This window comes from Salvia hispanica, chromosome 3 (assembly GCF_029641045.1).
Source record: "Salvia hispanica isolate PSC_SH4W2 chromosome 3, Shi_PSC_v1, whole genome shotgun sequence".
NCBI classification, from domain to species: domain Eukaryota; kingdom Viridiplantae; phylum Streptophyta; class Magnoliopsida; order Lamiales; family Lamiaceae; genus Salvia; species Salvia hispanica.
In genome coordinates this window covers 9,338,732-9,352,429 of record NC_142694.1, presented here as the reverse complement: position 1 = coordinate 9,352,429, position 13,698 = coordinate 9,338,732, and the positions used below count along the sequence as shown (strand labels likewise).

General features: G+C 39.1%; 1 protein-coding gene across 1 annotated transcript; it reads left to right on the top strand.

The window, feature by feature from the left end:
- The first annotated feature begins 5,334 nt into the window (after window positions 1-5,334).
- Window positions 5,335-6,976, top strand: LOC125213623 (uncharacterized). The gene is made up of 3 exons (XM_048114273.2): window positions 5,335-5,719; window positions 5,924-6,336; window positions 6,419-6,976. Exons 1-3 carry the CDS (start codon window positions 5,555-5,557, stop codon window positions 6,855-6,857), a joined length of 1,017 nt encoding a protein of 338 aa, XP_047970230.1. The 5' UTR covers window positions 5,335-5,554; the 3' UTR covers window positions 6,858-6,976.
- Window positions 6,977-13,698: the final 6,722 nt, after the last annotated feature.

The window sequence follows — 13,698 nt, the reverse complement described above, 5'->3', positions numbered from 1 at the left end:
AGTAGGGTATGCATCAACAATGGTTATGGTACGATAGCGGGTAAGGATGGACCAAGGTGAAGGAGCAGAAGGTGGCGATGGTGCTATAGAAGGGGGGATGGGATGCGTGTTCATAGGTATTTATCGTTAAAGTATAATTCCATATTATCTATTTATATGAGTTGATGATATTTTTTTTCCTAAACAATTCCAGTACTAATTCTTTCGCTCGTACATCATGTTTCGGCTTCAAAACCCTAATAATCTCTTCCAATTTTGAGTGCACATTTGATATAGAATGAGTAGAACACTTGGAATCTGCCATCTGAATAAATTCCTAGTACATATAAAAAATTTCTTATTGTATTTTTGACCCTCTTTGGTGGTTCCGTAGCAGGTTTTTTTGGACATTTTCTAGGATCAAGCAAAAAATCTAATACAACTTTAGGTTTATTGCTCTTAAATATTTTTATCTTTCGACACAACTCACACACCTGTATCTATGCTAAACAAAACAACGGATATGCGGTTCAACTAACATCATCACATTCTCATTTATGGCAGTTGGACATACCATAAGGATGTACATGTCTTCATAAGACGTTAGAGCATCCACATCCGTGCTCTTTGGCAAGAGCACGGACGTGGACCCGGACCCACTTTTACTCCCTGCTCTTAAACAAGAACACAACACCTACATCCATGCTTTTCCGCAAGGACATGCTCAAGGGTCCTACCATTCCATTATTTAATTAAAAAAAAATATTTCCACAATACTAAAATGCATTAAAAATACCTGGATTACTATTACAAATTAAAATAAATTAAAAATTACATAATTAAAATCCTAAAAATTTAAAATTACATAATTAAATTCATAAAATTTAAAAAACCCACTACGTGTTGCCGAATTTCGCCCAAATGTGTTTGATTAGGTCTTCTTGTAACTCATTGTGGATTCTGCTATCGCGCATTGTGTGTCTTGTTTCGATCCTCTCGCCCACCGTCGTATGCACACCTCGGCGTGGGAGAGACCTCGCGGTTGAGCTTCCGGCTTCATCCTCGTCGTTAAAGTTAGCCGCCCTCGGACCTTCGTCAGCTATAATCATATTGTGCAAGATAATACACGTGTACATGATGTCGGCAATATTCTTAACATACCACAGCCGAGACGGGGCCTTTACAATGTTGAATCGGGCTTGAAGGACTCCAAAAAGCTCTTTCGACGTCTTTCCGAGCAGCCTCTTGACGCTGCGCAAAAAGAATTTGTCTCGGGTCTTGCGGATTGCTGAACGTCTTCACGAAAGTTGACCACCGTGGGTAGATACCATCGGCTAGATAGTAACCCATGTGGTATGCATTTCCGTTGACGGTGAAGTCGATCGCCGGTGCTACACCATTCAAAACATCATTAAAGAGTGGTGAAGAATAATGCACGTTCAAGTCGTTGTTGGATCCGGTAGGCCTGTCAAATTGGGTACCCGCGGATACCCGATCCCGAAATTCCCAAAATCCAATACCCGATACCCTACCCGAATTTTATTTCGGGTACCCGGATACCCAACTCGGGTATCCAGTCCTGAAAAATCGGGTATCCAGTCCCAATTGTGATTTTGATTTTTATTTTTATTTTTTAAATTAACTACAAACTTTTAGAATTTATTTAATATTATTTAATTCAAATTTTATACAATGTTGAAGTACTAATATTCAAGAAATAATAACTACAAACTTTTAGAAATACAAAATTCTTATAGTAGCTCGAATTTAAGATAGAATAACTAATTCTTGTAGTAGTTCTAATTTAAAAGAAAATAACTACAAACTTTGAAAAATACAAAATTCATAAGTTATACTACATATTAACATCTTTCATCCATCCACAATAAGTCAATAACCATCAAAATTCATAAATTCAAACATTCATCCTTTATAAATATCACAATTCAATAATTCATAAGAATCAAGATCTAACAATAATATCATCAAAAATTTCAAAATTATAAATATCACGAGTCAATAAAATTAAAATATAATTAAAAAAGTAAATTACATATCTTATATGCTAACTATTAAATATTAAATAAATTATAGTTAAGAAATTATATTACATTTAATTATAATAAAAATACAATTTATTAATTTTAGAAAATAAATTGGATAGTTCGGGTATACCCGATTGGATATCGGGTAATCCGATACCCGATAATCCAAAATTCTCACTACCCGATCCCGATCCGATATCCGAAAAATCGGGTTTCGGGTATCCAATTATCCAACTTTTTCGGGTTTGGATATCGGGTATCCAATACCATACCCGATATCCATTTTGACAGGCCTAGGATCCGGCAACACCGAAATATGCATGCCAAATCCATAGGCGGTAGTCGGCGACCGCTTCAAGGATAAGTGTTGGGCCGCCGCCTTTATGGCCGCTTAAGTATTGCCCCCTCCAAGCAGTCGGACAAATTTTCCACTCACAATGCATGCAGTCAATGCTGCCTAGCATAGCGGGAAACCGTGGACTGTTTCGTGAAAATGAAGCAACCGTTGACAATCTTCGGTGGTGGGTGCCTGAAGGAATTCATCGCCGAAAGCAGAACAAACGCCGTCGCAAAAATTTTTGAGGCATAGGATTCTAGTTGACTCACCCACATGCAAATACTCGTCGAAGAGGTCAGCCGTTTGCCTAGTAGCAAGTTGTCGGATGACACAAGTATACTTTTGCAACGCCGAGAGACTTTGCCGACCGGTTGCGTCTCTACCTGATTGAAAGTATTCAACATGGGCGGACAATGTGTTGACAATACGCATAAACAATCGTTTTGACATGCGAAAACAACGCTGAAAGTAATCTTCTGGAAACAGCGACTGGTCGGAAAAATAGTCGGCAACGAGGCTTTCATTGGCTCCCTCCCGATCATGATGGATGTAGCGGCGAGTTGATCTAGTTGGTCGAGTAGGAAGGGCGGGGGTGTTGGCGACACATAGGCTTCATAGGCGGCACGATATTGTTCATAGTATTCTTATTCTTCGCGCTCCGCTTCCGCAATGATATTGGTGAAATCCATTTTTGAATTTAGAGAGGGTTTGAGTGAGTGAGGAAGATGTAGATGAGTTTTATGAAATGGATGATGAATGTGTTGTATGAAAAAATGGATGACGAATGTGTGTATTTATGGATGTTTTTGGGATAAAAAAATTCAAATAAATGAAAAAAATTTCAACAAAAAAACGGCAATAAATGACTATATTTTTTGGGAATCCAAAACTATTTTTAAAAATTTTTGGTATTATTTTTTATTTTTTTTATAAAAAAATAGGAAAATCCAACGGATATACCGTTGGCGAATAGAATTGCGCCACGTCAGTGTGCTCGCTGGCACGGACGTGCTCGATGCATCGAGCAGCGCCGTGCTAGCGGCGAGTAGCAGTGCACCGCGCAAGCAGCACGTAAGGCGTCCGTGCCAGCGAGCACCGTTGCGGATGCTCTTATACATCACATTGCCAGCTTCTTGTTCAGAGTTATTTGCCCCTCTTTCTCCTTTTTTTTCTCCTTTTTTCTGTCTAATAAACCTAATAACTGACATTAGTATTTTTTATATGTCTACCTTTCACTCCTGAATTTTCTCTTAAAAAAGAAGTTTTCATGCTACTTCAAAAAAAAAAAAAAGAAAATTCTATCCATGCATCAAAATTACTTTCATGTGCTCATAGGAATTTGGAATATATAAAATGAACTTTTAACACCGAATTTTCTCTTAAAAAAGAAGTTATCATGCTACTTCAAAAAAATAAAAAATATAAAAAAATTCTATCCATGCATCAAAATTACTTTCATGTGCTCATAGGAATTTGGAATATATAAAATGAACTTTATTAACTCCGTCTTCAATCTTCACTTCATGCATAAAGTTCAGATGGTGTCAATATGATTACTTAAAAGTTTTGTACATTCATCCATATTAGATACAAACGATTCAAAATATTCTTTACTAGGTAGTTTCTAGCTTTTTCCAGAGCTCATTCACACTAAAAATCTCATATATAAGATCAAATAGAAACGTATCAAATTTGCGGCCATTAGATCCAAATCATTGCGATCTTCATTACTTATACCATAATGATTCTTATCTGTTCTCCAATTGAACACAGTTTAAATCAGCATATCCTTGTCATATTCCAAATTTGATTCTCTCATCAAATTTCCCTACGTCAAAAATTTATTGAACTTAAAGATGCCTTAACGTATCGTCAAGATTTATTTCAAAAGCCTTGGAATTCTAAAATAAATTTTAAAAAAAGCTTCCTACTTTGATCACACATTTCACATGGGGCAAACTTGTTATTTTAACAAAAAAAATCCAAACAATAAAAATGAGTTACAAATGGTAAAAATTAATATGTAAAACATGCTTTTTTAATGAAAAAGACTAAAAACATTACTCTTTTTGTCCCAATTTAGTTGAGGTTCCGTGTTACGGACGTTCTCCACAACAAGCCGGTTATCTAACTTCTCGTGGTATGGCGATAAACAAACCCTCGACAAACTAGAAGGAATGGTCACTGTTTTACTGGTTCGCGGACGTTTTCCGGTAGCAGCAAAAAGAGACGACAATAATCTTGTTGCACAAGTTAGGTTTAGGGAAAATATTTCATTCATAAAAGAATATGGTAAATGAATACCCTATTTATAATACTAAAACCCTAGGGCGGTTCGACCTAACCTATGCATCAGGGAAAGAACTGCAAAGAAAACCCGGACGGGGCTATAGTTTTGGCCCGACTCAACATTAATTTAAATAAAAAGGTTTAAAAATAAATTAAACAGCTCAAAAATAATAAAAACACAAAAAAAGTCTCTCCTTCGGTTCTTGAATTTACTTGGCTGCCTTAGCTTGTCTCTCGGCCTTAACGATCCTGTCTTCGCCGCGACTCCAGTCCCTCAATCATGTGGAGCTTCCATTGCCTCCGGCAAACTCTCCGACTCCATCAACTCTACCTCACGTGTCTCGGCCTCCTCCACTGATGCTATAGGGGCGTCCGTATCATTCCGCATATCTCAATTTAATTGAATCATTTTTCTATAATAAAAATTAAGACATCTAATATTTTTAATTTATTCCATCATTTTTCTATAACAAAAATTAAGACATCTAATATTTTTAGATTATTCATTCTCCTATTTTATTCTCTCTACGGACATCTAATTATTTTTAGTTTATTCCATCTCTACAAGGAAAATGAGTTTGATTGATCTTTAACGCCTACCAAAACTGAAATGTGTCGATGCAATTTTCTTCCTTAAATTTAACGAAAATTCGGTTCACACCAAACCGGAATGGCAAATTAGACCGGACTGAGCAGCTAGAATCTAGAAAGTTCGACCTCGTTCTGGTCCATCCAACACAGCAGTGCTGATTTCCAGAGCCATTTCCCCTTTCCCTTCCTATCTTCGACATTAAATCATTCATTCTTTCACCATTTCGCGAATCATTCATACCGGGAATCATCTTGAATCTCCACACACCTTTTTCTGCACCTCAACAACGCACAATCGGAAGAATAGAGAGGGATGGGCGTTGATTACTACAAGATACTGCAGGTCGACAAAAATGCCAAAGATGATGACTTGAAGAAAGCTTACAGAAAGCTCGCTATGAAGTGGCATCCCGACAAGAATCCCAACAACAAGAAGGATGCTGAGGCCAAATTCAAACAGATTTCCGAAGCCTATGATGTATGCCAATCTCACCTCCCCTCTTCTTTTATTTCTAATTAATTATGGTTCATTCATTCATTGCTTTAAATTATTCAATTAGGATTTTGAGTTATTAATCGCCCATGGATTTGGATAGATCTGAATTTGATATTTTATTGATGTTAGGAAACTAGGGTTCGTAATTGGATCCAGCTATTGATGTTGCTGTGATTGCTTCGGCAGGTTCTAAGTGATCCTCAAAAGAGGGCTGTATATGATCAGTACGGCGAAGAAGGTCTCAAGGGCCAAGTCCCGCCGCCGGATGCTGGTGCCGCCGGTGGTGGCGCATCGTTCTTCCAATCAGGAGACGGACCAAACATGTTCAGATTCAATCCAAGAAATGCCGATGATATATTCGCGGAGTTCTTCGGGTTTTCAGGCGGCAGTGGAATGAGGGGCGGGCCTCGAGGGTTCGGTGGTTCTATGTTCGGTGAGGACATGTTCAGCTCATTCGGTGGTGGAGACGGCCGCCCAATGAGTTCTGCTCCCAGAAAGGCGCCCCCAATCGAGAAGAAGCTGCCTTGTAGCTTGGAAGACCTCTACAAGGGTGCTACAAAAAGGATGAAAATCTCCAGAGAGATATCCGATGCCACTGGGTATGGAATTATTACTGTTGCATAAGTTGTTCATTTCTAATCCGAAATTGAATTCCGATTCCAATTGCTTGAATGGCTGCAGGAAGACATTGCCAGTGGAGGAGATTCTGACCATTGACATAAAACCCGGCTGGAAGAAGGGAACGAAGATCACTTTCCCGGAGAAAGGGAACGAGCAACCGAATGTGATTCCTTCGGATTTAGTGTTCATTATCGATGAGAAGCCCCACAGTGTTTTCACGCGAGATGGTAATGATCTAATTGTAACGCAGAAGATACCGCTGGCTGAAGCATTGACAGGATACACACTTCACCTCACCACCTTGGATGGAAGAAACTTGACAGTTCCTATAAACACAGTCATCCATCCCACCTATGAAGAGGTGATTCCAAGAGAAGGGATGCCTTTGCCTAAAGATCCCACCAAAAGGGGCAATCTAAGGATCAAATTCAACATTAAGTTTCCAACTAGGTTGACGCCTGAGCAAAAATCCGGAATCAAGAATCTACTCTCTGCTTGATTCATTTCTCTTTTTTACTGTGTGTTTGCTGACGGCTGGTGTTTTCAAGGATATATACATTTTAGCTGCTAGTGAAAAACAATGTTTATTATTAATACATTTGCATCATATTGTATTCATTCTTTGTGAAGTTGTGATTCCCTCTAAAGAGGATGATACAATAATAGTGCAAGTTGGTAGCTCAAAAAATGGAACTAGTATGTCATATAACATGTCTTACAAAACATGATTTGTAGTATTTCTTCGAGTCATAAATTATGATTATTGTTGAATGTAAAAATGTTTCTATTATTGAAATTTAATTTGCACTAACATAAAAAAAATTGTTCCACGTCGAATATGTAATTAAAATGGAAGGAATTTCTCTAGTCATTTAAGAAGATTTCTAGGATAATATGATGCATGAGCAAAAGAATTGCAATCTTTCAGACAAAAGTAAACAATACCATATTTAATTTTTAAAAAACACTATTATGTGTGTGCTTCCATGGTTCGTTCATCACATCTTCCACCTCCTCCAACACCATCGCCACCTTCCTCCACCCGCCTTACCCGCCACCATACCATAATCGTCGTTGTCACTTGCATCATTGTTGTTGCATTGGTCACCTCTCTTACAGAGGTGGCCAACCCTTCTCCAGCACCCTCACAACCCTCAATCTCACTCACACGCCAACTTTCCCTTTTTATTAGTAGGGTCAAACCTTGGTTCGAGTCGAGTTAATTTAATCAGGGATAAATAGAGAGAACTACATTTTAGTTCCTCGACATTATAATAGTATCATCTGCGATCCCTATTCTTTAAGGACATCACCAAACGTCATTAAACATTAAGACTGTTGGAGATTTTTATAGTACTAATATCTTAAAAAGTGCAAAAGTCCTTTCTATACATCTGCATTGCATACTGCTAATACACCTTTCACTAGCAATTGTGGCTGTATCTTGACTTCAGGGCAGCTTAGATGCAATGTTTGACGTCGACGTAAAGCGTATACATGAATGCAAACGACAATTACTGAATATATATGGTATCGTGTATAGTAACCAAGTATCTATACATGTCTAATTTCACTTGAGGTGTTAGTGTGTGCTTTTTTATTTAACAAATCTGATCACCCTGGATCGGTACCCCAACTTCCTTGCATATCAAAAACTACTGCTGCTGCAGCTCTGAGGCTTTTCCGAGCTGGATGCTTCCATCTTCTACACCCCAATTTAGAAGGCCGAGACTCATGTTGAAAAGAGAGGTGGATGCTTCCATTTTCTACACCCCAATTCAGAAGGCCGAGACTCATGTTGAAAAGAAAGTGGATGCTCTTCCCGAAGTGTCTCTCTCTGCCCTGCATCCCCCAAACCACCACTTTCATGTTTGCATATTATTGTTAATCCCTTTCCATGGCAGTCATGAAGTATTAGCTTGGTTCCGCACACCCCATCAGCCATGATTGGAGATGCATGAATCATTCAGAAATCCCACTAAAGAATTTTGTGCGATGCTTCTGCCGCTGGTTTATAATCACGCAAAGACGCAGAATCGTTATGCATCATTAGTGAAAGACGCACAACCCTTATGCGTCACTGAAAAACGCACAACCCTTATGGGTCACTATGTAAAAACGCATAATCTTCATGCGTTTCATTAAGAAATATGTAAAAATGCATAATCTTCATGTGTTTCATTAAGGTTATGTGTCACTCCCTGAGTCGGAATAAATCTATTGTTCTTCACTAAGATGGAATGCAATTAGCATCCTAGAACAAAAGAAGAATTCTTCCAATATATCATACATAATAAAGCCTCGGTCTTTTCCTTTCGTCATTCAATTTATTTATTTATATCTTTCTTTCTATATTTTAAAAATCGTGAAAACTACCCAAATCATAACAATTTAAAACAATTATCCCAAAATTGTAAAAAATATAGTACTCGCAAATTAAAAAACCACAAAATAATAATTAGTAGTAAAATAAAATCCTTCAATAATCTCGAAAAACAAACAAAGATAACATACTCCAAGTCCAAAAACTAAATGAAATTCAGGAAATTAAGAAACACAAAAACCACGTAGTAATAAAAACCCTAACTACATGATAAAGCATTGATCTTCATCAGTGTTGGTAAGAGGAGTAGCTTCCGTAATCCAGCCTGATCGGAGGGGTTTGCTGTGCCGGCGGCGGATAGTGTTGCTACTATAGTTGCTAGTCTCATTGTTGGAATAGCCTGTAAATCCTTTTTCTCCGTTGTTTGGTTCCCGTCCGTAAGGCGTGGGCACCGGCTCCGGCTCCGGCTCTAGGGGGGGTGGTGGTCGAGACGTCGAAGCCGCCGCCTTTTTTTCTGCGCGGCGCTTTCTTCTTCTTTCTATGCCGAAGAGAGTGCTCATTTTAACTAGTTGTTTTTGTTTTGTGGCATGTATTGGTTGCATGTCTTTATATATAGGGTTGTGTATGTTAATATGGAAATTTGAATATTGGGGCGTGATTTTCTTGTATAATAAGTTTACCTATATACGATGATGAAGTATGGTAGGAAAATTTGGTTCTTTACTTAGGTAGGTATGTAATTGACAAGGAAATATATTGTTTGTTTTTGAAAAAGTATATTATTGATTACTTTAGTAAAAGAATTTATATTTCAATTATTTTTTACTTATGCACAATACCCTTAATTAAAACCTTCTATAATTAGTTATATTACTCTATTTTAAAGTTCTTAACATAATTGCAATATTGAAGGGTGGTTGTGTAGTTAATTGTTTGATGTTTTCCGCAAGCGCCGAAAAAGAGATTCATATAAGTGATTTTAGTGGCGTAAGAGCATCCACAATGGATGCTCGATCGCGCGCCCGATCGGCCGAGATCGGGCTCGGGCGTGGTCGGGCATCCATTGCAGCCCTCGGTCACGCCCGAGCGCGACCGATAGTTCGGTCGCGCACGATCCCGAGCCCGATCGATCGGGCGTGAGCTCGGGCGCCCATTGCAGAGGCGCGCCCAAGCCCGAGCCCGAGCCATATTTTTTTTTTTTAATTATTTAACCCTAATTTAAACCACTATAAATACTCCATTTTCTTCACTTTTCACACACCAAACCTTTCACTTTCTCTTCTATATTCTCTCAATATCCACACTTCCAACAATGGATCCGAGTCAATACCCGAGCCCGAATAATGTCGACGACGATATGCCGATGTTTGGAGGAGGAAGCGGCGGCCGCGGCGCCCGGTGGCCCGGCCACGAAGACTACCGGGTTGAGACGCCTGGATCTGTAGGATCCACTTTCGTCTCCGACTCTGAGTTCGATCCGTTCTTCGGCACCAAGGAGTATCGGGTTGAGGATATGGAGCCTAGTTGTGGGCAACCTCCTGCCCCTGTGCGGCCGCCGCCGAAGAAAGGGAAGAAGAAGATGGCGCAGAAAGAAAAGACGCCATCGGTCCCAGTCCCACTCCCAGACGATGAGCTGAACGAGGAGTACGCAACAGGGCGTACTGACTACGAGTTGGATGAGTACCTGAAGGTGGCTCAGTGTTGGGTCGATGTATCGGAGGATTCGATAGCCTCCAACAACCAGACTTCGGCCAGGATGTGGGATCGCATTGAGGAACGCTACAACGAGGTGAAACCGAAGTGGGCGTTCAAGCGGACCAAGGTTCAGCTGCGCAAGTGTTGGGATCGGATCAAGTTCCACGTCAACAACTTCTGCTATATCTACAACAGGAACAGGGACGGAAGAGCTAGCGGTGAGAGCATGGAGGATGTCCTCAACAAGTCGTTGTCCGAGTACCAACAGCAGTTCGGGCAGTTCAAGCTGTACAATGTTTGGCTGATCTTGAAGGACAAGGGGAAGTTCAACGGAGGGATACCGGTTGGATCCTCGGCTCTGAAGCGGACGAAGAACACGGCGATTACACGAGCAGCGGCCCATCTCCTGTGGATCTGAACGCTGAGCCGGAAGGGAGTTTCGGCACGCCTACGTCTACTTTTAGACGTCCCATTGGTACCAAGGCTGCCAAAGCCCAGGCCAAAGGGAAGGCGAAGGCGGGCGCGTCTGGATCAGCGGGCCCCCCGCAGGCTGCGCCTGCTCCATCTGTTCAGCTCATGGACAGGGCGATCGAGGAGTTCGGAGGTTATCGCGAGGTGGTTGAGTATAGGTTTATACTTGACGCCCAAAACAGCCTTCGTGAAGAAACCAATCCGGAAGCCCGACAGAGGGCTAAGAATATGATCAAGAATTTGGCGCAGAGGTTGAATTTAGATGACTAGTTTGGTTTTTCTTTTTTTTTAGTATTTTAGTTTTAATGTAGTTTTTTTTTTTAATGATGTAGTTCCACTTTTCTATTAAATAATGTAGTTTTTTTTTTTTTGCATTTGTGGTGTTTGAAATAATATATTTTGATAATTTATAGTAATTAAAAACAAATTAAAAAAACAATGATTTAAAATTGAAATGAAAAGTGGATAAGAGATAGGGCATGCACTAGGGCTCCACCATTGCAGAAAGATAGGGCATGCTGACGTGGCAACCACTAGGGCTCTCACTAGGGCTTCCACTAGGGCATCAATTGTGGATGCCCTAAAGGAGGGCTTTTTGGATGGAAGGTTGAGTGATTGCTACTAATAATGGAGGGGGATTTATAAACTTTGTACTTAGAAGACTTAATTATATCTAATGACATTTTTAGTCCATGGAAATTGTATTAATTTTATTTATGGTCTGTATCTTTTAAAAATCTTACCAAACGTCTTTGAACATTAATAGTGGTATAATATTGTTGGAAGGACATTTGCACTTTTTAAGATATTAGTACTATAAAAATCTCCAACAGTATTAAAGTTCAATGACGTTTGATGATATCCTTAAAGAATAGGGATTGCAGATGATACTATTATAATGTCGAGGAACTAAAATGTAGTTATCTCTATTTATCCCCTTATTAAATTAACTCGAGTCGAACCAAGGTTTGATGCTAGTAAAAAAGGATAGTTGGTGTGTGAGTGAGATTGAGGGTTGTGAGGTGCTGGAGAAGGGACCGCCACCTCTGTAAGAGAGGTGACCAATGCAACAACAATGATGTAAGTGACAACGACGATTATGGTATGGTGGCGGGTAAGGCAGAGGTAGGGGTGGAGGAAGGTGGCGATGGTGTTGGAGGAGGTGGAAGATGTAATGAACGAACCATGGAGGCACACTAGGGGTGGCAAAATGGGTAGCGGGTTATGGGTAATTACCATCTCGTCCCGCTATCCGCCGGGTATTGGGTACCCGTTATCCGACGATAACGGGAAATGGGGCGGGATCGGATAGAGTGTTTTAGAGTTTTGCGGGTAGCGGGTATACCCACTACCCGCGCGGGTATACCCGTTAGTCCCGATAATACCCGTTAGTATTAGTATTAGTATTAGTCATATTTCATCTTTTAATACTTCATTCGTTCCATATTAATAAAGGTGTTTCAAATAGTTAAAGTAGAGAAAAAAAGGTATATAGTTAAATTATAATAGCTATATATGCACTCATTTTGAAAAATTAAAAATAAATAGTTAGAACAGAGAAAAAAATAAAGTAAGAGAGATAATAATGTAGAGAAGATTATATATATTATTATTTTTCCAAAATGAGTGAAGAAAATGAAATGCCTCTATTAAGGTGGAACGGTTAGAGTACTTTATATAATCTAAGATTTCTTTTATAATATTTTTATATTCCAATGAACGTACAATTGAAAACTCACCGGAACTAGCTATAGAGTGTCCCCTCATTTTTATTCTCAATCTATTTAATGTTTACTATCGGTATTAATAAAGTAATATAGGGAACACAGTTATTGTGGTTTTCAATTTTTTTACTAGGATTTCAGGTCGGGTATGGGTACCCGCAATGTCGGGTACGGGATACCCAACACGGGTATCGGGTAATCCTGATATGTCGCGGGGCGGGTATTGGGACAACAAATTTGGCTAAAATCGGGTACGGGTACCCGACTTATTGGGTGCGGATACCCGCGGGTAACCCGTTTCGTCACCCCTAAGGCACACACATAATAGTGTTTTTAAAAAATTAAATATGGTATTGTTTACTTTTGTCTGAAAGATTGCAATTCTTTTGCTCATGCATCATATTATCCTAGAAATCTTCTTAAATGACTAGAGAAATTCCTTCCATTTTAATTACATATTCGACGTGGAACAATTTTTTTTATGTTAGTGCAAATTAAATTTCAATAATAGAAACATTTTTACATTCAACAACAATCATAATTTTATGACTAAAAGAATTATCATCCTCGAGAAGGGGATAAACATATTCCACTAAATGAGTAGAACACATAAAATCAACAATTCGAAGAGTATTCCTAGCACGTGCGGAATAAGGCCATTAATACATAGTAGTATTTTATAAACCCTAGTTTATCTTAGGGATATACCATAACATGGCAATTTGGATGGGAACGATAAATAAACAAAACATTATAACGAACACGCATTTTAGGTTATTTTCAGTCATATAACTCCAAGATAGATGAGTTATCTATCCTACCAAACTGTTCTCTGAAAAAATAGGGTTTTTTTATAAAAAAAAAAAATGAAATTAAGCTTTCTGTCGTTTCTGCTATACTGTTCCCAAATTTGGATTTCTGCCGCTACTCTGCCTTATTGCCGCTCTCTGTTGCTCTACTCTGCCCAAATAATTATTGCCATTGTCTGTTGCTCTAATTTTCCAAATTAGAGTTTCCGCTACTGCTACTCTACTTTGCTCATCCGAACCTGTCCAAATTAGAGTTACTGCTACAATTGTGATTGATCAGTTTAGGGTTTGTTGTCTGATTTTTATCTTGTTAGGATA

Bases quoted from the DNA above. Each gene is read 5' to 3' on its own strand.
- LOC125213623 (XM_048114273.2), top strand. From the start codon at position 5,555: ATGGGCGTTGATTACTACAAGATACTGCAGGTCGACAAAAATGCCAAA. The intron at 5,720-5,923 runs GTATGCCAATCT...TTGCTTCGGCAG, and splicing joins AGATTTCCGAAGCCTATGAT to GTTCTAAGTGATCCTCAAAA. The intron at 6,337-6,418 runs GTATGGAATTAT...GAATGGCTGCAG, and splicing joins GAGATATCCGATGCCACTGG to GAAGACATTGCCAGTGGAGG.